Source organism: Chiloscyllium plagiosum, unplaced genomic scaffold, assembly GCF_037043375.1.
Source record: "Chiloscyllium plagiosum isolate Xiang-an unplaced genomic scaffold, Cpla_swu_hap1 HiC_scaffold_11, whole genome shotgun sequence".
NCBI classification, from domain to species: Eukaryota; Metazoa; Chordata; class Chondrichthyes; order Orectolobiformes; family Hemiscylliidae; genus Chiloscyllium; species Chiloscyllium plagiosum.
In genome coordinates, this window is record NW_028270149.1 from 20,302,389 (window position 1) to 20,328,305 (window position 25,917).

At 41.2% G+C, this 25,917-nt stretch overlaps 1 protein-coding gene across 1 annotated transcript in view; it reads right to left on the reverse strand.

Moving 5' to 3' along the window:
• Positions 1-377: 377 nt before the first annotated feature.
• Positions 378-25,917, reverse strand: part of ar (androgen receptor) — a 237,269-nt gene continuing 211,729 nt past the window's right edge. Inside the window, exons 7-8 of the mRNA XM_043705049.2 lie at positions 12,747-12,904; positions 378-1,906 (exon numbers count right to left, since the gene is read on the reverse strand). Coding sequence (XP_043560984.1) covers positions 1,751-1,906; positions 12,747-12,904 — 314 coding nt within the window. The 3' untranslated portion in view covers positions 378-1,750. The remainder of the gene's footprint in view (positions 1,907-12,746; positions 12,905-25,917) is intronic.

Sequence of the window (25,917 nt, forward strand, 5' to 3'; positions counted from 1 at the left end):
CACACCCCCCTCCAAAAATACAATTTTTTGTTAAAGAATTTGCTTGTAGAATTGTACACCTAGTTTTCGCCTGCCTTTTGGCTGCACTGAAAATAAGAAATTTTAATTCAGAAAGAAGTCCAAACAAGGTATGCAGTATACTGGTGCTGTGCACAGAAGAAAAAAATGCTTAACTTTTTTAGCCCTACAGTAACATTTTTACACAAGACATTTAGTTTTGAAAGTACTGCAAATGGAAAAATGCATTGTCTCTATATTTTTACTGTCTATTGAAGTTTAGAAATTTACACCTTTTTCTTTTTTGCAGACACTAAATGCTTAATAACATGCACATATCTTAAAATAAAAAAAAGGACTGTTGTAATTATTTTTGAAAGTTCCACTGGCATCAATGCCTTTTTCTGTGAATGCCAGATAATTTTACCAAATGGCCTACATTCATACATCATTTTTTTCAGAAAAAGCAACAATAACTTAAATGGTTTTCAGTAAGCCAAATACGGTGCAAATATAATGGTATCATACAGATAAATATATTTACGATGTGTTTGGAAGTGGTTTTGTAATGCCTTTGCACACGATTAACAAATTGATGATTTAAAATTAAATTTCCTGTTGCCAAGAAAATAACGTACCAAAGAAAATGCTTGCAATTTTTAAGTAACAAAAGGAATTCAATAATGTGTCCCTTTTATTGCGAGGTCGATTTTACCTGCATTATTTAAAGGCAAAATGTTTCACTCACTAACTTTTCCTTCTCAGTGTGGTCTGAATAAAATTAATTTTGGCACACAAAAATTCAGGTTAAATAATCAAGTATGCAGTCAGTACTGTGCTGTACTGTATGGATTATTTAAATAGAAGTGTATTACAGAAACCTCATTTAAATTTTTAAAAAAGCTTTGGTAGATATAAAATGTGGGATTCTGCTGTTTGTTACGTTGAAAAAGCAAACACTCAAATCCATCAATTAAGCACGAACACCAGATACCAAAGTTTGCACAAAACAGCATAGTACTTGAGCATTCTTTAAAAATGCAATATGAAATAGTCGGATCCAAACTTATACATTTTCTGATTCTATGCTTTTGAATGAATGTTTTTTAACATTAAAATGAATTTTGGCAAATAAGAAAAATTAATTTAATAATTCTGGAACCATCCTACAATCCTACCATAACAGATACTTCTTTTCTGGCATTCAGGAAAGGAAATATTTTAGTGCAAATTTTAAAAGTAAATGCAATTTACATCAGATTTTGCTTCTTAACATTTTTTGTATAAATGCAATGAAACATGATATGAGGCAATAGTTAACACCAGGCAAAATTGATATCTGATATGTTTTAAGGATATAAAATGAAAACAGGTAGTTTCAAAATAATAAAAATAATGTAGGTAGCTTTAAGTAAAAATCAGTAAATGGAACTACTCCGAAAGACCAATAAAGAGGTGAATGCAGCTGATTCTTACTAAATGTAACCAAGGTATCAACCAGTAATTTGTGTGGTCCAACATAATAACGAGTCAATAAGATTACAACTTGCCTACCTCAGATTGGTTGTATAACATGACCAACTCTGTAACTGGGTGGTCAACTGACCACAGGAAATAAAGGTAGATTTTGTACAACTTCTTTCATTTCTTTATCAGAACACATATAGCATTTGACTGAACTGATGAATTTGAAAACAAGATAAACTCTAGGTAGTACAGTTACAGGCAGTATAACATATGTAAGCAATGAACGTCACTGTTCATGAAAAAGAATCGGTTTGGCCATACCAGCGAGGATCTTTGGTACCTGGGCAGAGATTATCTCTGCCATCATTTCAGGGAACTGGACGCTCAGAGTCTGAGACTGAACAAATAGATCGAATGTAAACTGATGGAGTTTCCTCACTGTCTGTTAAAAATATAGGAAAAAATTGGTAAACAAATCAAATATTAGCAATAAGATTTTTGTTTCCGTTATATTATTCTAATAATTATAATTCATATTGCATATTTGAATAATAACATTCCAGCAAAATTAGTCATTTTACAATTTGTAACAAACTATGCTTTTAATCCCACAATTGTGAATTCTGTGATTAACATATCAATCCAGATCCTGTTATCTCTTTCTGACTATTAATATCTGGACAGCAGATGTCTTAAAATAATTTTTTGACATGGGCATCTGAACATTTCAATTTGAAAATAATGCTGCAGTAAGATTAATTTATTACTCGAATAAATTGATAACTGCAACAAAATCAATTGCGTTACGCTCACAACAATTTGCAATTAGAATCCCTACAGTGTGGATACAGGCCATTTGGCCCAACAAGTCTACACCAACCCTCCAAAGAGTATCCCACCGAAACCCATTCCCCTGTCCTATTTCTTTACATTTCCCCTGACTAATACACCTAGCCTACACATCCCTGAACACTATGGTCAATTCACCTAACCTGCACATCTTTGGACTGTGAGAGGAAACCAGAGCAGACACGGGGAGAACGTGCAAACTCTGCACAGTCACCTGAGGCTGGAATTGAACCCAGGTCCCTGGCGCTGTGAGGCAACAGTGCTAACCACTGAGCCACTGTGCTGCTCACATAATTAAAGTGTATGGTTTATAATTAATTTAATATTTCTGACTATAGCATATTTTGTAACAAAATTGATACATTGAGTTTCAGCAAATGTATGCAAAATTTATTCCCAATTACTCAAGCAGAACTGTGTCAAATCATTATCCTACTAAAAGTTAGACATGCAAAATAAGTATAGCTGAAGATCACTCAAATAACTCAATTTTTGCCTAATGTTTGTATCATGACAGTGGAAGACCAAAATAGCTGAGAGGAAGTTTGCTATCAGATCTTTCCTAATACCACTTTGAGGTTTATCAATGAGAGGTGTGGGAGAGTAACCTAGTTGACTGACCCTCCAGTTGTTCAGTTCCTTCTGTGGACAAATGGCTTCTTCTCAGGATCCCTGCATTATACCACATTGAGTAAATTTGAAAATTGATGCACTGTGTTTGCACCCGAACAGCACTTTTTTTTAGTACTTCATTAAGCTATGCCTCTGTTCTGACTGGAACCAGGTGGATCTCGTTGACTGAGATCCGTGAATGGGGTCGGCAACCTAGACCAATCAGGAAGTCCTGGCTGACCAATATAAACAGGAGATCCGCAGGGAATGGAGTGCATCATTTCTCCCTCCAACTCTATTTTGATTTAGTCCCTACCCTCCCCTTCACCGTTTTGATCACACAGCACTGTCCGTTGATGTGAAGGGCAGTGTTTGTCACTGGCCACCCGGGTGTTTTCCTATCTTCCTGGTGGTGGAAATTGAATAAAGATTCGTGCACTTTGTGTCTTTCACTGTGTCTCACACCTGCGCACACACACCATGTGTGCTGGGGATAAAATAAGCACTACCGCACTTAGGTGGTAGTGTGGGGGTTAAATTTAAAAAATTAAAAAAAAGAGAAAAAAAAATAAACAGGAGATCCGCAGGGAATGGAGTGCATCATTTCTCCCTCCAACTCTATTTTGATTTAGTCTCTACCCTCCCCTTCACCGTTTTGATCACACAGCACTGCCCTTTGATGTGAAGGACAGTGTTTGTCACTGGCCACCCGGGTGTTTTCCTATCTTCCTGGTGGTGGAATTTGAATAAAGATTGGTGCACTTTGTGTCTTTCACTGTGTCTCACACCTGAAAAAAAGAAGAGAAACAGGAGAGTTCACTGGCCACCCGGGTGTTTTCCTATCTTCCTGGTGGTGGAATGTGAATAAAGATTTGTGCACTTTGTGTCTTTCACTGTGTCTCACACCTGCACACACACACCATGGGTGGTGGGGAAAAAATAAGCACTACTGCACTTAGATGGTAGTGTGGGGGTAAAAAAAACACAGAAAAAAACAAAAAAAAAGAAAAAAATAAACAGGAGATCCATGGGTGCTGGGGAAAAAATAAGCACTACCGCGGTTAGGCGGTAGTGTGGGGGTTAATAGAAATAATTAACAGAGGAGTTTGATAGAAAATTAAAAAAAGAAAAAAAAATAAACAGGAGATCCATGGGTGCTGAGGAAAAAATAAGCACTACCGCACTTAGATGGTAGTGTGGGGGTAAAAAAAACACGGAAAAAAACAAAAAAAAAGAAAAAAATAAACAGGAGATCCATGGGTGCTGGGGAAAAAATAAGCACTACCGCGGTTAGGCGGTAGTGTGGGGGTTAATAGAAATAATTAACAGAGGAGTTTGATAGAAAATTAAAAAAAGAAAAAAAAATAAACAGGAGATCCATGGGTGCTGAGGAAAAAATAAGTACTACCGCGATTAGGCGGTAGTGTGGGGGTTAATAGAAATAATTAACAGAGGAGTTTGATAGAAAATAAAAAAATTTTTAAAAAAATAAACAGGAGATCCATGGCTGCTGAGGAAAAAATAAGCACTACCGCGATTAGGCGGTAGTGTGGGGAAAAAAAAGAAAAAGAGAAATTTTAAAAAAAGAAAAAAATATAAACAGGAGATTCAGAATCTCCTCAGTTCAGGCAGTGACGCCAAGCTGGCTAGCCACAGTAGTGTACTGTGCACATGTAAATAAAGGGAGACTTGCTGACAGGATACCAGCCTCAGTGCAGCTATTTCAGTCTCATTACTACTGGCTAAGAATTGTTGAAAAAAACACATTTTGGTAGAACTTTTAATTCAACAAAATAGGTGGCAGCCGTTCACAGTTCATTTTTCAGGACAATGCCTGAACCTATCTGTTGGTCTCACAATGCCCAGGCAACTAACTGCCAATCACCTTAAATGGTAAATTCTTAATGGGAATTTCTCGACCAATCAGAGCTCCCTTGCCAACAAATCATCACTCTCATCTTATCCATCATAAATGCTGGTTTTTCCCAAAAAGTGGTATTCAAGTGAATTGTCCTGATGAGCCGAAGGTGAAAAGATTTGACAAAATATGTCTATCTTTTCAGCAATAGTCAAGTTGAGCACTTCCAAACAGCTAATTAATGAGAATGATAAATACATAATTTGTCAGTTGCTTAGTTGATAAATTGAATATGTACAACAGTGAAATAAAAACAAAGTACTACAGACATTGGACATCTGAAATTAAAAAAATAACAAAAATGCAGGAGAAACGAAGGAGCTCTGGCAGCCTCTGTGGAGAGAGAAACAGAGTTGAACCTGAGAGTCCAACTTGAGTCCCATGAACTGGCTGACATCCAAACTGGCATCAAGGAAAGTGAGGAAGAGTCAAATGGACTCAGAACATTACCTCTGTTCTTCTCCCCACAAGATACTGCTAGGCTTGAGTGATTCAAGCGGTTTCTGTTTGTATACTAAAAATAGTCAAAGAGTAACAGAGATTTATATAACACAGTACAGCATGGAAACAGACCCTTCAGTCCAACTTGTCCATGCCAACCAGATATCCCAACTCAATCTCATTTGACCAGCCTGCACCCGGCCCATATCCCTCCAAAACTTTCCTATTCACATACCCATCCAGATGCCTTTAAAATGGTGCAATTGTACTAGCCGCCACCATTTCCTCTGACAGCTCCATCCATACACATAACACCCTCTGCATGAAAACGTTGTCCCTTAGGTCTCTTTTATATCTTTCCCCTCTCACCCTAAACCTATGCCATCTAGTTCTGGACTCCCATGCCCCAAGGAAAAAACTTTGTCTATTTATCCTATCCATGCCCCTCATGATTTTGAAAGCCTCCAACGCTTCAGGGAAAACAGCCCTAGTCTATTCAACCTATCCCTTAGCTCAAATCTTCCAACCCTGGCAAGATCCTTGCAAATCTTTTCTGAACCCTTTCACATTTCACAACTTCCTTCCAATAGGGAGGAGACCAGAATTGCACTCAATATTCCAACAGTGGCCTAACCAATGCCCTGTACAGCCGCAACATGACCTCCCAATTCACAATAAAGGAAGGCATACCAAACGCTTTCTTCACTATCCTATCTACTTGCAACTCCACTTTCAAGGAGCTATGAACCTGCACTCTAAGGTCTCTTTGTTCAGCAACACTCACTAGGACCTTATCATTAAGTGTATAAGTTCTGCTAAGTTACGCTTTTCCAAAGTGCAGCACCTCACATTTATCTAAATTAAATTCCATCTGCCACTTCTCAGCCCATTGGCCCATCTGATCAAGATCCTATTGTAATCTGAGGTAACTTTCTTCACTGTCCACTACACCTCCAATTTTGGTGTCATCTGCAATCTTACTATACTATCCAAGGTGAGAGGTGGAAGGTTGAAGGGAGATACACGCGACAAGTACTTCACACAACAGGGTGGTGGGCATCTGGAACACGTTGCCAGCAGAGGTGGTAGAGGCAGGCATGGTAGATTCATTTAAGATGCGTCTGGACAGATGCATGAGTAGGTGGGGAGCAGAGGGATACAGATGCTTAGGAATTGACCAACATGTTTAGACAGTACATTTGGGTCGGCTCAGGCTTGGAGAGCCGAAGGGCCTGTTACTGGACTGTAAATTTTCTCTGTTCTATACCTCTTATGCTCACATCCAAATCATTTATATAAATGATAAAAAGTAGTGGACCCAGCACCGATTCTTGTGGTATTCTACTGGTCACAGGCCTCTAGTCTGAAAAACAACCCTCTGTCTTTTACTTTTGAGCCAGTTCTGTATCCAAATGGCTAGTTCTCCCTGTATTCCATGAAGTCTAACATTGCCAACCAGTCTCCCATGGGGAACCTTGTCGAATGCCTTACTGAAGTCCATATAGATCAGGTCTACCGCGCAGGCCTCATCAATCCTCTTTGTTACTTCTTCAGAAAACTCAAACAAGTTTGTGAGACATGATTTCCCACGCACAAAGCCATGTTGACTATCCCTAATCAGTCCTTGCCTTTCCAAATACATGTACATCCTGTCCTTCAGGATTCTGTCCAACAACTTGGCCATCACTGACATCAGGCTCACTGGTCTATAGTTCCGTGGCTTGTCCTTATCACCTTTATTAAACACTGGCACCACGTTAGCCAATCTCCAGTCTTCCGGCATCTCACCTGTGACTATCAATGATACAAATATCTCAGAAACAGGCCCAGCAATCATCTCCCTATCTTCCCACAGAGTTCTAAGGGAAGACCTGATCAGGTCCTGGGGATTTATCCACTTTTATGCGTTTCAAGATACCCAGCACTTCCTCGTGTGTAAAATGGACAATTTTCAAGATGTCACCATCTGTTTCCTTACATTCTATATCTTCCATATCCTTTTCCACAAGTGATTATTTCCAAGAATCTACTACCACTACAAGCTATTCTCTGGAGATCCAAATAAAAGGTGTGGAACAAACTCTCTAATGTTTATGCCAACTAGTAATATTCCACAATATTCTTTTTGTAAATTCTATTTTCAATTGGTTTTGTATCAAAATATATTAGCTCATCAAACCTTAAAAATTAAATGAATCTTCTGAAATTACTTTCATGCATCTAATTTTATTCTTAAATAATTACCTGCACCCTCATATACCAAACTACGTTTACAGATAATATTGTTGAATTCGTGTTATATATATTGACAATTTGGAAGCTCATCAGTGTCAATTTGGATCCCATCCAGTTGTTGAAACGTAAATCAAAGAAGCCTTTATTAAATACTCAGTCTTCCAGCTTCTTCCCCTCATCAGTCCCAACTGTTGTTTTTTTTTAAATCCAGAAATGCTTTCAAGCACAACTGAACAGTTTTCTTTCCACCTATCAAATTCCCTGTGTTACTCTTCACGCTTACCCACCACAACTAAATCACCCATGTTTCCATTTTACATGTAAAGCCTGTTAAGAACAATTGAATAACAAAGCAAGTGAAGGAAAGTAGGGAGAGGATTAAATCAAAATGATATTGGAGGGTGAAATAAGGCACTTCACCCCTGCAGTACCTACCTCTCTCTAAAGGCATCGAAAGTATTGATGGCCACTACATGCCCCCTCTTCAAGGATATCTGAGTTTGAATGTAGCCCTGCAAGAGGGGCAGGCAATTGGGAACAATGACTTCTTCCACTGCTTGGTACCGTTGACGGCTACTTCGACCAGGCCAGGAGCAGACCCATGAGGAGGTCCTCTGACTTTCCCATTCCCACCCTCCACATTGGGTGACCAAAGATCACGTGTGGGGCTGAAGTACAACCAAAAGAACTACAAAAAGTTTCTCAAAAAACTAAAAAAGGTGTGTAACCACCCACAACCAATATATACATGCTCCATGGAATCTACTGAACTGCAAAATGCTAGGAGCCCATCAACCACCTTAATCTATGATTGCACAGGACTGCTCCACCTCTCCACCACAGTTCCCTGAAAGAAATTAGGAGGACTCTTGCCTTTGGAGCCCTTTACAAACAAAAAAACGCAATGAAGCAGAATGTCATGGCATGTCTGGGCAGGGGATGATGGATTAGAAGTGGATGATGTACAGCAGCAGCCTATAAAATGACCTCTACACCAAACAAAAGGACACAGATGGCATACAAATGAGGTGTCTTAGACTGTGAGGAGTGGGCTTCTGTTTCCCTTTTATATTTATCCAATCAATTAACTCCAATAATCCACTTAACTACTTGCTACATTAAGAGATTCACCTCTTCTCATTCAATAAATATAGGAACATAAAAATAAAGCCAGGAATATACCATTCAGCCCTTCAAGTCTGCTCCACCAATTGTTACGATCAAAGCTGATCATACCCAACTCAACAGTTTGCTCCCTACTTTTCCCCAAGTATCCTTGATTCCTTTAGTCCAAAATGCAATATCCGATTTCTTCTTAAATCATACAATGTTTTGGCCTCAACTGCTTTCTGTGAAACTCCATTACACAGGCTCACCATTCTCTGGATGAAGAATTTCTCATTGCAATCATAAATAGTTTACCCTATATCCTTACAATGTCCCAGGTCCCCACCATTAGCAATATCGTTCTTGCAATGATACATCAGTCATACATTAATCCTGCTATCAGTCAGATAAACCTTTAATGCACTCCCTATATGCTAAAAATATCCTTCCTCAGATAAGAGGGAAATCAGGAGGGCAAAAAGGGGACATGAGATAGCTTTGGCAAATAGGGTTAAGGAGAATTCAAAGGGTTTTTACAAATACATTAAGGACAAAGTGGTAACTGGGGATAGAATAGGGCCCCTCAAAGATCAGCAAGACAGCCTTTGCGTGGAGCCGCAGGAGATGGGAGAGAATACTAAACGAGCATTTTGGATCAGTGTTTACTATGGAGAAGGACATGGAAAGGAGATTGTCGGGAAATAGATGGTGACATCTTGAAAAATGTCCATATTACAGAGGAGGAAGTGCTGGATGTCGTGAAATGCATTAAAGTGGATAAATCCCTGGGACCTGATCAGGTGTACTCTAGAACTCTGTGGGAAGCTAGAGAAGTGATAACTGGGCTCCTTACAGAGATATTTGTATCATCGATACTCACAGGTGCGGTGCTGGAAGACTAAATGCTGGCTATAGACCAGAGACCCTGACCTTGGTGGTAGGCAAGTTGTTGAAAGGAATCCTGAGGGACAGCATGGTCATGTATTTGGAAAGGCAAGGACTGATTAGGGATAGTCAACATGTCTTTGTGTGTGGGAAACCATGTCTCATGAACTTGATCGAGTTTTTTGAAGAAGTAACAAAGAGGATTGATGAGGGCAGAGTGGCAGATGTAATCTATATGAACTTTAATAAGGCGTTTGACAAGGTTCCCCATGGTAGATTGGTTGGCAAGGTTAGATCTTATGGAACACAGGGAGAACTAGCCATTTGGATTCAGAACTGGCTAAAAGACAGGGTGGTGGTGGAGGGGTTTTTTTCAGACAGGAGGCCTGTGACCAGTAGAGTGCCACAAGGATCGGTGCTGAGTCTACTACTTTTTGTCATTTATATAAATGATTTGGATGTGAGCATAAGAGGTATAGTTAGTAAGTTTGCATATTGGAGGTGTAGTGGACAGCGAAGAAAGTTACCTCAGATTACAATGGGATCTTGATCAGATGGGCCAATGGGCTGAAGAGTGACAGATGGAGTTTAAGTTAGATAAATGCAAGATGCTGCATTTTGGGAAAGCAAATCTTAGCAAGACTTACACAATTAATGGTAAGGTCCTCGGGAGTGTTGCTGAATAAAGAAACCTTGGAGTGCAGGTTCATAGCTCCTTGAAAGTAGAGTCGCAGGTAGATAGGATACGTGTTTGATATGCTTTCCTTTACTGGTCAGAGTATTAAGTACAGGAGTTGGGAGGTCATGCTGTGACTGTACAGGACATTGGTTAGGCCAATGTTGGAATATTGCATGCAATTCTGGTCTCCTTCCTGTTGGAAGGAAGTTGTGAAATGTGAAAGGGTTCAGAAAAGATTTGCAAGGATGTTGCCGGGGTTAGAGGATTTGAGCGAAAGGGAGAGGCTGAATAGGCTAGAGCTGTGTTCCCTGAAGCATCAGAGGCTGAGAGGTGATCTTATAGAGGTTGAAAGGCATGGACAGGATAAATAGGCAGTCTTTTCCCTGGGGTGTGGGCATCCAGAATTAGAGGGCATAGGTTTAGGGTGAGAGGGGAAAGATATAAAAGAGACCAAAAAGGCAACTTTTTCATGCAGAGGGCAGTGCGTGTACAGAATGAGCTGCCAGAGGAAGTGGTGGAGGCTAGTACAACTGCAAAACTTAAAAGGCATCTGGATGGATATATGAATAGGAAGGGTTTGGAGGAATGTGGGCTGGGTGCTGGCTTGTGGAACTGGGTTAGGTTGGGATATCTGAGCAGTATGGATGAGTTGGACCGAAGGGTCTGTTTCCGTGCTATATATCTCTATGACTCTGACTCTGTAACACCAAAATTCTGTACAAGGTTCTGGATGTGGTCTCACCAAGGCTCAGTACACTTGCAGCAAGACATCCCTGCTCTTTATTCAAATCCTCTTGCTCCGAAGGCCAACATACCATTTGCCTTCTTTACTGCCTACTGCACCTGCATTTTTAAAATATAGGGTTTGATTTTATCGGCTGTTGAAAAATGTGGGTAAAGGTCAGTCAGTTGGGATAATGTGGAAAGATCAGAAAAATGAGATTTTCAAGGTAAAAAAAACACCCAAAGTTTGAACAGTGAGATAGGAATCTTGCTTGTGGGCAGAGAGAGGGCTATTTGCATGCACTTACATTTCATTAGTACCTAATCTCATTTATATGCAATTTTCCATTTTCCCATGCAATGAAGATGAATTATGTGGTGATAATTCTCAACGTGAAATTCAGAGTGATACCTCACAGTTTCAGCTCACTTCTTATTCCATTGGGCTTCTATCTTGGCCAGTAGTCCCCAGTATCTCACGTTAGTCACCATGGACAGCAACTGCCTGCACATCTCATGTGTGGAGATTGGCAACAGAGACACACCAATCTCACTCGATTATCAAGACACACTCCAAACCACTTAGAATACAGATAGCAACTTCAATGTTGCATTTGGAGAGCATCAAGATCTTGCATTGTGATACTGCTGACAGGCTACTTTGTGCACTGGGACAGGTAACCAAATATTGTTTTGGAGCAGGTGTTCCTCAAGATGCTTTGCTAGCTCTCTTAACTCTCATTCACTCACTTTGCCTCTTTGGATGCTCACAGTATACCTACCTTGCTTTTTTGCACAATTTTGCCACATTCAGAACTTTACAGCCTTAAACGATTTCCGTTTTGCCTTGTCTTTTACCATTGGCGCCACATCAAATAGTTTGTCATATTTACCACAGTGATCATTCAAGGGATGGATACATTAAACCACAGGCCATAAGACAAAAGCAGAATTAGGCCATGCAGTTAATTGAGTCTGTTCTGCCACTTGATCTTGATGCCAATATGTTTCTCAATCCCATTCTCCTGCCTTCTCCCTGTAAACCTTGATCACCTTATTAATCAAGAACCTATCTACCTTAAATTATATGCAAGTTGTAAATTCTTGTTGTAAATTCTACATCAATGTCACACCTGCAGCATGTGTCAAGTACTTATGTGGCAAACACAAAATGTGCTTCAACAAAATAACCATGTCCCAAAGTATAAAGCGACTGGTCTTCAGTCATGACCAGGGGACTGCCAACAGTCAGGGACTACTGGTACAATAAAAGAAGGGCACTGTCTGAGCACAGTCCAGGGGCTTGGATATGGTCATTCAACTGCTTAGGCAGTCAGGGTTAGGGGTTCCATATCATTAATAGTCCAGTGAACGTACTATGGTCAGTTTTGCAGGTCCTGTGCAAACAATTCGGATATACGCTGTAAGTCAATCAGGAAGCTGCACTGAAATTAGTCAGGGACCTGGTCATTCATGAGTTGGAGCTGTTCTTCCAAGTTGTACAAGGACTAATGGTCAAGTCATTGCAAAGGTTACTACCATTGTAGCCACTGTATAACAAAGGGGGAGAGAAACTGAGGAGAAAAAAGTGCTCCAGTAAGCACAGGAGCAGCAGCAACCTCTAGTGGCTTGCCAATAGCCTTCATATGAAGAAGTCAAAGCTAGAGTTTGATCCACTTTCACGTGAGACATTTGTGTACTCAACAATAAGATTATTTCACTTGATACCATGTTTTTGTGGAAAATCCGTAGCAGTATCATCAGATTATTTAGCAACATGTACTGACTTTGTCTGATCTAAACAAAGTATCAATAAACAGAACCATAACTTACTATCTGCAATGAGTCCAAGAGCTTCGTTAGTTGATAAAAACGCTGTGGATTGTTTGCGGTATCTTTTCCTTGAAAGGAAATCACTCTGTCTAGTTCCTGAATGTAGTTCAAACGCAGCTCATCAAAGTATTTCTGATTTTTCAGACCTTCAACTGGAACTGGCAATGACACAGTGAAATTTAGTTAATAAAATTTCACAACATGATGTGAAAGCAGCATTTATATATGTAATTTTATATCAAATGTATTGACATCCAGATTATCATATATCTCAGAAATATTATCACAAGCACAACTTACTTATTAATCTTTAATCCACACAACAAACTCAGCATTGAACCCTATTGTACACTGGTGGGTATATGCTTCCAGTTATATAAACACCCTTTAACAATCACTCTACTTCCTGCCATTAAGACAACTTTAGATCCATTTTTGCCAAATTGCCTTGAATTTCATTGGCTGTTAGCTTCTTAACCAAACTGCCATGCAAGACTTTGACAAAAGCCTTCCAGAAGTCCAAGGAAACTACATCAACTGCACTAACCTCATCTACACACCTAGTCACCTCCTTGAAAAATCCAATCAAACTTGTTAGACATGACATCCCCTTACAAATATATGCTGACTACCTTGATTAATCCTTGCCTCTACAAATTGAGATTTATTCACTCCCTGAGAGCTTTTTCCAATAGGTTTCTTATAACAGTTGTTAGACTGAGTAGTGTATAGATTCCCAGTTTATACATTCTTGAATAATGGTATTACGTGTGCTATCCTCCAGTCTTCTGGCATCCCTCCTGTGGTCAGAGAGAGTTTGAAAATTAATGTCAGAGCCCCTAAAATTTCCTCCCTGGCTTCCCACAACAGCCTTGGACACATTTCATCTGGGTTTAGGAGGAGACCAATTTCACCTTGCTAAAACCACTAATACCTCCTCTCTCTCTAAATCCTAATTTGTTCAAATGTAACACAGTCCCCTTCCCTGACTTCCAGACCTATTGTCTTTCTCTATTGAAAATAGATGCAAAGTACTCATTTAAAGCCTCAGCTATTTCTTCTGGCTCCACACTTTGGTCCTTAATAAGCCCGACTCTTTTCCTGATTGTTCATTTGTCCCTATTATATTTATAAAATGCTTTCAGATTTTCATTTACGGTACTAGGTAATGCTTCCTTCTTGAACCCTCGTCAATCTTCTAACATTTTTTTTTAAAAACAGTCCCATACAGGAGGGAACAGAATAAAACTGGAGGATGATGGGCACAACTGCACTAAAGACTTCTGGAAGAAATGGTATTCCATGGCATGGGAACAGCTGAAACAAACAAAGCCTATTTGTTTACAGTACAGAAAATAAAAGTGGAAACTTTAATCATATAGAGCTTTGTTCAGGCTTCAAAGCAATGCCAGAGCCTGGTACTGAACACATTCATATCACTTATTTCCCTTCTGAAATCCCACCTCACCTTCATTCTGTGATCTGAAGTGAAGTGAAAACTGCAGATGGTGTGACTTTGATGGTTTCCATCTCATGCTGTTTAATTCAACTGACCCTCCCCTTCTGAACTGTTGTTTGGCCAGCTAATATGGCCTCTAAGAAACACACACTTTGCATCTGGAATGCAGACGCAACGTCAAATTCAGGCACTATGTGAATCACAGAGGATAGTACAGAGTTGAGATCTGCCCATAGTGAGACACCAGGTACAAATGGACAGCAGCCTGATCAGGACAAAAGGAGAGTTCATGTGTCAGCTCCCCAAAGGGAGAGGTTACAGCTAAGTCATGACCCAGGAGACTCAGGTAAAAGTACTATACAGAGAAACTATAGATAAGCACAGTGAGATATGCTCAGTGCTTTGGCAGGGCTTCCAGAAAGCCTGTTCCCTTTGTTCAGGAGGATGGTAGAGTTTGGCTCTAATTTGGCATTGTGTTTTGTGCAGAGCTTGAAGCAAATCCATTCATAATGAGCATAGTGGCTAACTCCATATCACTTGAAGATCCATCTATGATTTAGCACCGACCTGGTGGGTGACATTTCAGCACCAACCAAAAGCTGAAGGAAAGGGAACACAGATTGAACTTAAGAGACCCACTGTGTATATGATACTAAGGAGAATTGACAAAGTTTATGTTTCCCCTTGTGGTCAATTAAGAATGAGGTCACGTCTTTAGGCTAAAAGGTGGCGGATCTAAAACAAAGATGAGGAAAAATTACTTCTCTCAAAGGGTCATGAATCTATTGACGCAGGGCACTGAATACATTTAAGGAGGAGATATATAGATTTTTAAACAGTGATAGGTTAAAGCATTATGGAAGCAGGCAGGAAAGTGGAGTTGATGTTGAAATATGGACACCCATGACTGTATTAAATGGAAGAGTAGGCTTAAGGACCTCAATTGTCAACTTGTGCTCCTAGTTCTTATGTAGTGGTTGCCATACAGGATCAGACTAACCGCCAGCAGGGATGTAGATTCCAGTATTCAATTGCTGCACAACAGTTTTAGTAATCCGTCCATCAGCAGATTATTAGAATTGTTTAGGTGTTACCCAGAGGATGTGGTAGTAGCTCGATGGTATAGAAACCTGTTGTCCTTCAACAACACCATTTTTGTTCCTACAACTGCAATTCAACTAGTGCCTTTGCCATTTTCTTTCAGCCACCAAGCTTAGACTGCAGCTGCCCACAAGTAGTATTTGAAATCAGCCATCAAGGGTATCTGAACTCCTTTCCAAGGAAAGTCGCCAGCTGTGCCGTAGCATCTGGGAGAAACAGCACAGCAGCCACAAAGGGGATGCAGAAGGGTGGGTAACCCAATTTTATATGTATTTTTGCATGTGCTATGGGACAAAATTGTTATGAAAGCATTTTTTTGTTGGCGGCTTCAGTTTTATGATCTTGGACAAGATGATGCTAAAGTAACAGATTAATTAAAAAATAGAAATTTTGGAGCAATAATGATGAAGGATTGAAAACTTAAAAGGACCAGAGAGCTAGTCTCTGTTCATAGGTAGCCCTTCCGGCTCAATTCCTTCTTCCTGCTCAATTTTCCTCTGCCTCCTCTTCCCAATGCATGATGGCTAAAGACTCCTGGGTAATGACAGGCTGTGGAGGACATTGCAGAGTACCTTGAACTTGACCTCCTACACTTCTAAGTATCGTAGGACTCTCCCACAAGAAGTGAAATTGTTGTTTCAGGTTCCCAATCCTTTGCTTCACAACGTAGCTGGTTCACAACATAGGCACAATGGTCATATAATATAGGGAATAATGAATAAAATTTATGGAGATATCCTTTGTCATTGTGCTGGTCTAAAGACTTTTGGAATTGCTGATTCCCTCAGGTTGAAGAGTATTGTGACTTCTGCTTAGATAGCAGGCCATCATCAATATGTGCGTTGTGCCCCCCAAACACATTCTGATGCAGCATTTCTAGTCTATCTTCCCAATTACATCTGGGATCTTTACAGCCATGTGTTTTTCATTAATGTCTCCTTGCAGCATTAAGAATCCCATTAGCCCAAAGCCACCAGCCCACTCCTTCTGTTTTCTGATAAGAAAGAAAACTATGGAATATCCCCGACAGTGATATAGGATTCCATCCATGTCCCTGATATAACAATGGCTGGTGAATTGAGAAACTTTTGCTATGGCAGTGGAAAGGACTAATGTTTCAATAATACCAGAAAAATTGCCAAACAGACCATTGAAGTATCAGTACAGGAGCTTTAAACTTCTGACACTTCTTAACCTTCTGCAAATATACATTGAGGTATCAAAAAAAGAGATCACAGAAAAGAATAAGTCATCATAAGCTCATATACATGTCAGTCAAGCAAAGTCAACACTTCTCCTCACCTTTGTAAACAAATTCACTCTTTTTATGAGAGAGCCCAAACAGGAGTGAAGGGTATGAGCTTACTAATTGCACACTAATTCTACACCAGCAAAAATTGGAGATGCTAGGAACTGGGCAGAAATCCTGGAGTAGGCTTCTGCCTACCATTTTAAAATGGCTCCCATGTCTTTCTGAAAATCAAGCCCAGAGTGTTCTAATTATTATGGAAAGGCTTGATTTTTCTAGTGATTTCTCCTGATTCAGATTTACAACTTGCATTAGTTTGCAAAATTACCTAAAAAGCTACAACTAGTCTCTAAGTAACCTCTGAAACACAATTTGTACCATGGTCAAACATTATAGACCTGAAGGTACAGGCTAAACTCAATTTATTTGCATCATGGCAGCAGGATAAATGCATTAATTTGCATTAAAATGTCACTTTGTACGACACAAACACCTGGCATTGACCATCTTCAAGAACAGGGTGTCTAACACTTTCATATCACTTTCATAACACCATAACAACTGCAGGAGCAAATTGTTGCAGATGATGGAATCTGTAGTGAAAACAAAAATGCTGGAAATCACAGTTAGTCGGACAGCATCCATGTATTGAGATTAATTTAACGTTTTGAGTCTGGATGATTCCCCTGAGAATGCATCACCCCCTACATTTTCCAAAACAGCATAATTTAAAACATGTATGCTGTTTGGAAAACGTAGGGGGTGATGGACTCTCAGGGGAATGTAGCACAAATAGCAAAGTTTCTGGTATCCAGACAGGCTCTAATGTAACGAGGGGTACTTCAGGTTCCAAGTGATCGACTGTGTTAGGAAACTCTCTAGTCAGAAGCACAGACAGACGTTTCTGCAGCCAGCAGCAAAAAATGGTGTGTTGCCTCCCTGGTGCCAGGATGAAGGTGGTCTCGGAGAGGGTGCAGAATATTCTCAGAGGGGAGAGTGACCAACAGGAGGTCATTATACACATTGGAATCAACGACATAGGAAGGGAAAAGGATAAGATTCTGTAGGGAGTTATAGAAAATTAGGCAGGAATTTAAAAAGGACATCCTTGAGGTAGTAGTATCTGGATTACTCCCGGTACTACAAGCTAGTGAGGGGAGGAATAGAAGGATAGAGCAGATGAATGCGTGGCTGGGAAGCTGGTGCATGGGACAAGGGTTCACATTTTTGGATCATTGGATTCTCTTCTGGGGTAGGAGTGATCTCTATAAGAAGGACAGATTGCACCTGAATTGGAATGGGACTAATATACTGGCATAGAGATTTACTGGAGCTGCTCAAGAGGATTTAAACTAGTAAGCTAGTGGGATGGGACCCAGGGAGGTAGTGAGGAAAGAGATCATTCTGAGACTGGTGCAGTTGAGAAAAGAAGTAAGTCAAACAGTCAGAGCAGGCAGGGACAAAGCAGAGAACAAGGTAGGACTGATAAATTAAACTGCATTTATTTCAATGCAAGAGGCCAAACAGGGAAGGCAGATGAACTCAGGGCATGGTTAGGAACATCGGACTGGGATACCATAGCAATTACAGAAACACGGCTCAGGGATGGACGGGACTGGCAGCTTAATGTTCCAGGATACAAACGCTATAGGAAGGATAGAAAGGGAGGCAAGTGGAGGGGTAATGGAATTTTTGATAAGGGATAGCGTTATAGCTGTACGTAAGGAGGATATTTCTGGAAATACATCCTGGGGAGTTATTTGGGTGTAACTGAGAAATAAGAAAGGATGATCACCTTATTGGGATTGTATTACAGACCCCTAATAGTCAGCAGGAAATGGAGAAACAAATTTGTAAGGTCATTTCAGTTATCTGTAAGAATAATAGGGTGGTTATGGTAGGGGATTTTAACTTTCCAAACATAGACTGGGACTGCCATAGTGTTAAGGGTTTAATGGAGAGGAATTTGTTAAAAGTGTACAACAAATTTTCTGATTCAGAATGTGGATGTACTGACTAGAGAAGTTGCCAAACCTGACCTACTCTTGGGAAATAAAGCAGGGCAGGTGTCTGAGGTGTCATTGGGGGACACTTTGCTGCCAGCGACCATAATTCTATTAGTTTTAAAATAGCGATGGAAAAGGATAGACCAGATCTAAACGTTGAAATTCTAAATTGGAGGAAGGTTGATTTTGACGCTATTAGACAAGAACTTTTAAAAGCTGACTGGGGGCAGATGTTTGCAGGTAAAGGGACAGTTGGAAAATGGGACGCTTTTAGAAATTAGATAATGAGAGTCCAGAGACAGCATATTCCTGCTAGGGTAAAAGGAAAGGCTGTTAGGTGTAGGGAATGCTGGATGACTAGAGAAATTGAGGGTTTGATTAAGAAAAAAAGGAAGCCCATGTCACGTATCGACAGAAGAGATCGAGTGAATCCTCAGAAGATTATAAAGGCAGTAGGAGTATACTTAAGAGGGAAATCAGGAGGGCAAAAAGGGGACATGAGATAGCTTTGGAAAATGGGGTTAAGGAGAATCCAAAGGGTGTTTACAAATTCATTAAGGACAAAGGGTAGCTAGAAAGAGAATAGGGCCCCTCAAAGATCAGCAAGGCAGCCTCAGCGCGGAGCTGCAGGAGATGGGGGAACATAGAACAATACATCACAGAACAGGCCCTTCGGCCCTCAATGTTGCGCCGATCTGTGAACTATTCTCAGCTCGTCCCCATACACTATCCCATCATCATCCATGTGCTTATCTAAGGACTGTTTAAATCTCCCTAATGTGGCTGAGTTGACTATATTAGCAGGTAGGGCATTCCACGCCCTTACCACTCTTTGCATAAAGAACCTGCCTCTGACATCTGCCTTAAATCTATCACCCCATAATTTGTAGTTATGCTCCCTTGTACAAGCTGACGTCATCATCCTCGGAAAAAGTTTTTCACTGTCTACCCTATCTAATCCTCTGATCATCTTGTATGTCTCTACCAAATCCCCTCTTAGCCTTCTTCTTTCCAATGGGAACAGACCCAAGTCTCTCAGCTTGTCCTCATAAGATCTTCCTTCCAGACCAGGCCACATCCTGGTAAATCTCTTCTGCACCTTTTCCAATGCTTCACATCCTTCCTGAAATATGGCGACCAGAACTGTACACAATATTCCAAATGTGGTCGCACTAGCGGCTCCGGAACTCAATCCCTCGACGAATGAAACCTAACACACCGTATGCCTTCGTAACAACACTATCAACCTGGGTCGCAACTTTCAGGGATCTATGTACATGGACTCCAAGGTCCCTCTGCACACCCACACTACTATTGACCCAGTACTCTGCCTTCCTATTATTCTTCCCAAAGTGCATCACCTCAAATTTAGCTGCATTGAACTCCATTTGACTATCTGAAATCAAATTGTTGCGCGCTAGATGATTATAAATCTTATCTCTTATAATCCTTTCCAAAACCTTTCCTACAACAGAAGTAAGGCTCACTGGTTTATAATTACCTGGGTCATCACTACTGCCCTTCTTGAACAAGGGCACAACATTTGCAATCCTCCAGTCCTCTGGTACTAATCCTGTAGACAATGACGACTCAAATATCAAAGCCAAAGGCTCTGCTATCTCCTCCCTAGCTTCCGAGAGACCCTCGGATAAATTCCATCCGGCCCAGGGAACTTGTCTACTTTCACTCCTGCTAGAATTGATAACACCTGTTCGTAACTAACCTCGATCCTTTCTAATCTAGTATCTCATTCTTCTCCTCTACAATATTCTCCTTTTCCTGAGTGAACACTGATGAGAAATGTTCATTTAGCACCTCTCCGATCTCCACAGGAAAAACACACAACTTCCCACTTCTGTCTTTGACTGGCCCAATTCCTACCCTGGTCATCCTTTTATTCCTCACATACCTATATAAAGCTGTAGGGTTCTCCTTTATTCTATTTGCTAAAGACTGCTCGTGTCCTCTTTTTGCTCTTCTTAACTCCCTCTTTAAATCCTTCCTAGCTGATCTGTAACTTTCCATCGCCTTATCTGTACCATCTTGCCTCATCAACACATAAGCCTCCTTCTTCTGCTTAACAAGAGATGCAATTTCTGTTGTAAACCACGGTTCTCTTACCTTATCACTTCCTCCCTGCCTGACATGGACATACCTATCAAGGACACACAATATCTGTTCCTTAAACCAGCTCCACATTTCCATTGTCTGCATCCCCTGCATTTTGCTACCCCAATCTATGCATCCTAATTTTTGCCTAATCGCATTATAATTGCCCTTGCCCCATCGATAACTCTTGACCTGTGGCATGTACCTATCCCTTTCCATCACTAAACTAAACTTAACTGAATTAAGGTCACTCTCTCCAAAGTGCTCACCTACAACTAAATCAACAGCTGGCCTGGTTCATTACCAAGCACCAGATCCAGTGTGGCCTCCCCTCTTGTCGGTCCTTCGACATACTGTATCAAGAAACCCTCCTGTACACATTGGACAAAATCTGATACATCCGACGTACTAGAGTTATCTCATTTCCAGTCAATGTTGGGGAAGTTAAAGTCTCCCATAATGACCACCCGGCTCCTTTCAACCTACCCAGAATAATTTTGCCAATCCTCTCTTCCACCTCCCTGGAACTCTGCGGAGGCCTGTAAAAAACTCCAAGCAGTGTGACCTCTCCTCTTCTGTTTCTAACCTCAGCCCACACTACCTCAGTAGACGAGTCTTCGTCAAAAATTCTCTCACCCCCCCCCTTTATACTATCCTTGACTAACAAGGCCACACCTCCCCCTCTTTTACCACCTTGCCTGTTCTTAATGAAAGATCTAAACCCTGGAACCTGCAACATCCATTCCTCACCCTGCTCTATCCATGTCTCTGAAATGATCACAACATCGACGTCCTAGGTACCTATCCATGCTGCAAGTTAACCTCCCTTATTTTGGATACTTCTGGTGTTGCAGTAGACACACTTCAAACCAGTTTGCTGTCTGCCAGCACATTCCTGTGACCCTGAAATCCTGTTCCTGTCCTCCCCACTCTCATCTTCCTGTGCACTGCAACTAAACCTCAGCTTCCCATCCTCCTGCTGAGCTAGTTTAAACCCACCCAAATAGCACCAGCACATTTTCCCACCCAGGATATTAGTACCCCTCTGGTTTAAGTGAAGACCATCCTGTTTGTACAGGTCCCACTTTCCCCAGAATGAGCCCCAATTATCCAAGTACTTGAAACCCTCCCTTCTGCACCATCCTTGCAGCCACGTGTTCATCTGATATATCTCCCTATTCCTTGCCTCACTATCACATGCCACGGGTAACAAATCAGAGATAACAACGTTGTTTGTTCTAGCTCTCAGCTTCCACCCAAATATTTTGCATCAGTGTTTACTGTGCAGAAGGATATGGAAGATGTAGAATGTAGAGAAATAGATAGCAACATCTTGAAAAATAAGCATATTAGAGGAGGTGGTGCTGGATGTCTTGAAACGCATTAAAGTGGATAAATCCCTGGGACCTGATCAGGTGTACTCTAGAACTCTGTGGGAAGCTAGAAAAGTGATTAGTGGGTCCCTTACAGTGATATTTGTATCATCGATACTCGCAGGTGAGGTGCTGGAAGACTAGATGTTGGCTATAGACCAGTGACCCTGACCTTGGTGGTAGGCAAGTTGTTGAAAGGAATCCTGAGGGACAGCATGTACATGTATTTGGAAAGACAAGGACTGATTAGAGATAGTCAACAAAACCAATTGAAAACAGAATTTACAAAAAGAATATTGTGGATTATTACTAGTTGGCATAAACATTAGAGAGTTTGTTCCACACCTTTTATTTGGATCTCCAGAGAATAGCTTGTAGTGGCAGTAGGTTCTTGGAAATAATCACTTGTGGAAAAGGATATGGAAGGTATAGAATGTAAGGAAATAGATGGTGACATCTTGAAAGTTGTCCATTTTACACAGGAGGAAGTGCTGGGTGTCTTGAAACGCATAAAAGTGGATAAATCCCCAGGACCTGATCAGGTGTATCCTAGAACTCTGCAGGAAGCTAGGGAAGTGACTGCTGGGCCCCTTGCTAAGATATTATTGATAGTGATAGGTGAGGTGCCGGAAGACTGAAGGTTGACTAACGTGGCACCACGATTTTAAGGAACGTGGTAAGGACAAGCCAGGGAACTATGGACCAGTGAGCTTGACGTCAGTGGTGGGCAAGTTGTTGGGGGAATCCCAAGGTACAGGATTAACATGGATTTGGAAAGGCAAGGACTTATTAAAGATAGTCAACATGGCTTTGTGTGTGGGAAATCATGTCTCACTAATGTGATTGAGCTTTTTGAAGAAGAAACAAAAAGGATTGATGAGGGCAGAATGGTGGACAAGATCTATATGGACATCAGTAAGGCGTCTGACAAGGTTCCCCATGGAAGACCAGTTAGCAAGGTTAGATTTCATGGAATACAAGGAAATATAGCCAACTGGATACCAAACTGGCTCAAAGGTAGAAGACAGAGGGTGTTGGTGGAGGGTGGCTTTTCAGATTGGAAACGTGTGACCAGTTGAGAGCCACAAGGATCCACTAGGATCTGTGTTGGTCCACTACTTTTCATCATTTAACTTATTTGGATGTGAGCATAAGAGGCATTGTTAGTTAACTTGGAGATGACACCTAATAGTGGAGGTGTAGTGGGCAGCGAAGGAGGTTACCTCAGATTACAAAGGAATCTTAATTGGATGGGCCAATGGGCTGAGGAGTGGTAGACGGAGTTTAATTTAGGTAAATTCAAGGTACTGCATTTTGGGAAAGAAAATCAGAGCAGGACCTATACACTCAATGGTAAGGTCCTTGGGAGCATTGCTGAACAAAGAGACCTTGGAGTGCAGGTTCGTAGCTGCTAGAGAGTCGCAGATCGATAGTATAGTGAAAAAGGCGTTTGGTATGCGTTCCCTTATTGTTCAGAGTATTGAGTATAGGAGTTGGGAGGTCATGTTGCAGCTGTACAGGACATTGGTTAGGTCACTTTTGGAATGTTGCATGCAATTCTGGTCTCCTTCCTATCAGAAGGATGTTGTGAAACTTGAAATGGTTCAGAAAAGATTTACAAGGATGTTGCCATGGTTGGAGATTTGAGCGAGAGGGAGAGGCTGAATAAGCTGGGGCTGTTTTCCTTGGAGCATCAGAGCTGAAGGGTGACCTTATAAAGGTTGATAAAATCATGAATGGCATGGATAGGGTAAACAGATAAAGTCTGTTCCCTGGGGTGGAGGAGTCCAGAACTAGAGGGCATAGGTTTAGGGCAAGAGGGGAAAAATTTATAAGAAACCTAAGGGGCAACGTTTTCACACAAAGGGTGGTGCGTGCATGGAAAAAGCCGCCAGAAGAAGTGGTGGAGGCTAGTACAATGCAACATTTAAAAGGCATCTGGATGGGTAAAGAATAGGAAGGGCTTAGAAGGATGTGGGCCAAGTGCTGGCAAATGGCACTAGATTAGGTTGGGATATCTGGTCGGCATGGATAAGTTGGACCAAAGGGTCCGTTTCCGAGCTGTACATCTCTATGACTCTTTATCAGAGCTGACGTTAAGTGTAGAGGAGACAGCATTCATGCAATAATCTGGGCGGGGGCAGGGGGTGTTAAGTGCTGGGGTAAAGAAGTTGCTGATAGTGCAGATTAAGTGATCGGAATGTGAGAAGGGCAGAACAATGGTCTGTCTAACTGCCAAATAGGAAAAAACAGGCAAGTCCCACTGAAGTGGGGCGAGAGGAGAGAGGATATGGTGACAGAAATTGCTTGTGCATGGACCGGAGGTGTTCTGCAAAGCGGTTACCCAATCTGCATTTGGTTTCTTCAGTGATGCAACAGGCCAGATTGGAGGTGGTGGTGCTGGAAAAGCACAACAGGTCAGGCAGCATCCGAGGAGCAGGAAGGGCTTTTGCCCGAAACGCCAATTCTCCTGCTCTTCGGATGCTGCCTGACCTGCTGTGCTGTTCCAGCACCACACATTCGACTCTAAATTGCAGTCCTCAATTTCGCAGATGGGAGAAAGTACAGGTGAAATGCTGCTTTACCTAGAAAGACTGTTTAGACCGTTGGATGGTGCATAGGGAAGTGATGAAGGGGCAAGTGTTGTTACTTCTGCATTACATGGGAAGGTACCGTGGTAAGGGGTGGTGGTGTTAATGGGTCAAGGAATGGACTCGGGTGCTCTGGAGGCAGTGGTCCATGCGAAATGCAGACAGCGATAGGAAGGAAAGATGTGTTTGATGGTGGTGTTCTGCTGAATTTGTCTGCAATGGGGGTGTGATCCTTTGAATGTGGAGGCTGTTGGAATGAAGGTGATAAGTGGGACCCCATCATGCTGTCATGAGTGATGGGAAGGGGCAAGGGCGGAAGCATGGGTGACAAGTCAGATGAATAACAACTGCTCCATTCTTGAAGAGGCACACATCGATGAACTATGATAAACAACCCTTCCCCAGATATAAAGAAAACTTAAAAGGTCAAATTTTAGGGTGACATTTTGAAGTATGCTGATATGTTCCAGTGCCTTGAGGAAGGCCTCGGCCTCAAACAAAGTAGCAGGCAATTCCTGCTCACTCTTCAGGATCCCTAGGATAAAACGACTGTTGGACCAAATGATTCCCTCAACTGTCCGTTATCTGGAGCTGTTAAAAGCGCCATCTCAGCCAAAACCAAGGATAGTCTGATGAAGAGATCCTCTGTTATGCCAATTTCCTTCCGTACTAGTTCGCTAACGTGTGGGACTGGACTGCAGCTAGAAATTAGGAGCAGCCCCATCAAATACTGGCAGAGTGATGAAACCTCTCACACTCTATGTTAATATGAAACGGGAATTCTCCAGGCCGCAGTGGGGAAAATGACCACATCTCTTTGACATCAATAGTTGAATGTCAGTCAATATTCTGGGGGATAGTAACATTAAATATACAAGTAATTGAAATGTTGTGATTAGAAGAGCTGACCAAGCACGATGTACTCTATTGTGAGTGACTTATCTCCTGACTTCCTAAAGCCTTTCTGAAGGGCAATTAGGGACCAGCAATGAATATTGGTTGAAGCACCCATACTCTGAGAAAACCAAAATAAGACAAAATGCTCCCTTTGTTAACAACTACATATGCTATGAGTAACGTCAAAGGAGGTTTACTAATTAAAAATCAATTGTTCCTTCTAAATTTAAAAAACAATTGGCATTGACTATGGAGTATTCACAGATAATTATGGTATATTGTGTATTACTATTACTCTCTTGGGAGAGTGCTACAAGGATTAGAAACAGGTTAAAGTCTGGATATTCTGGCCTCATGTTGTTTGGCTTCCGCAGGCCTTAGAATTT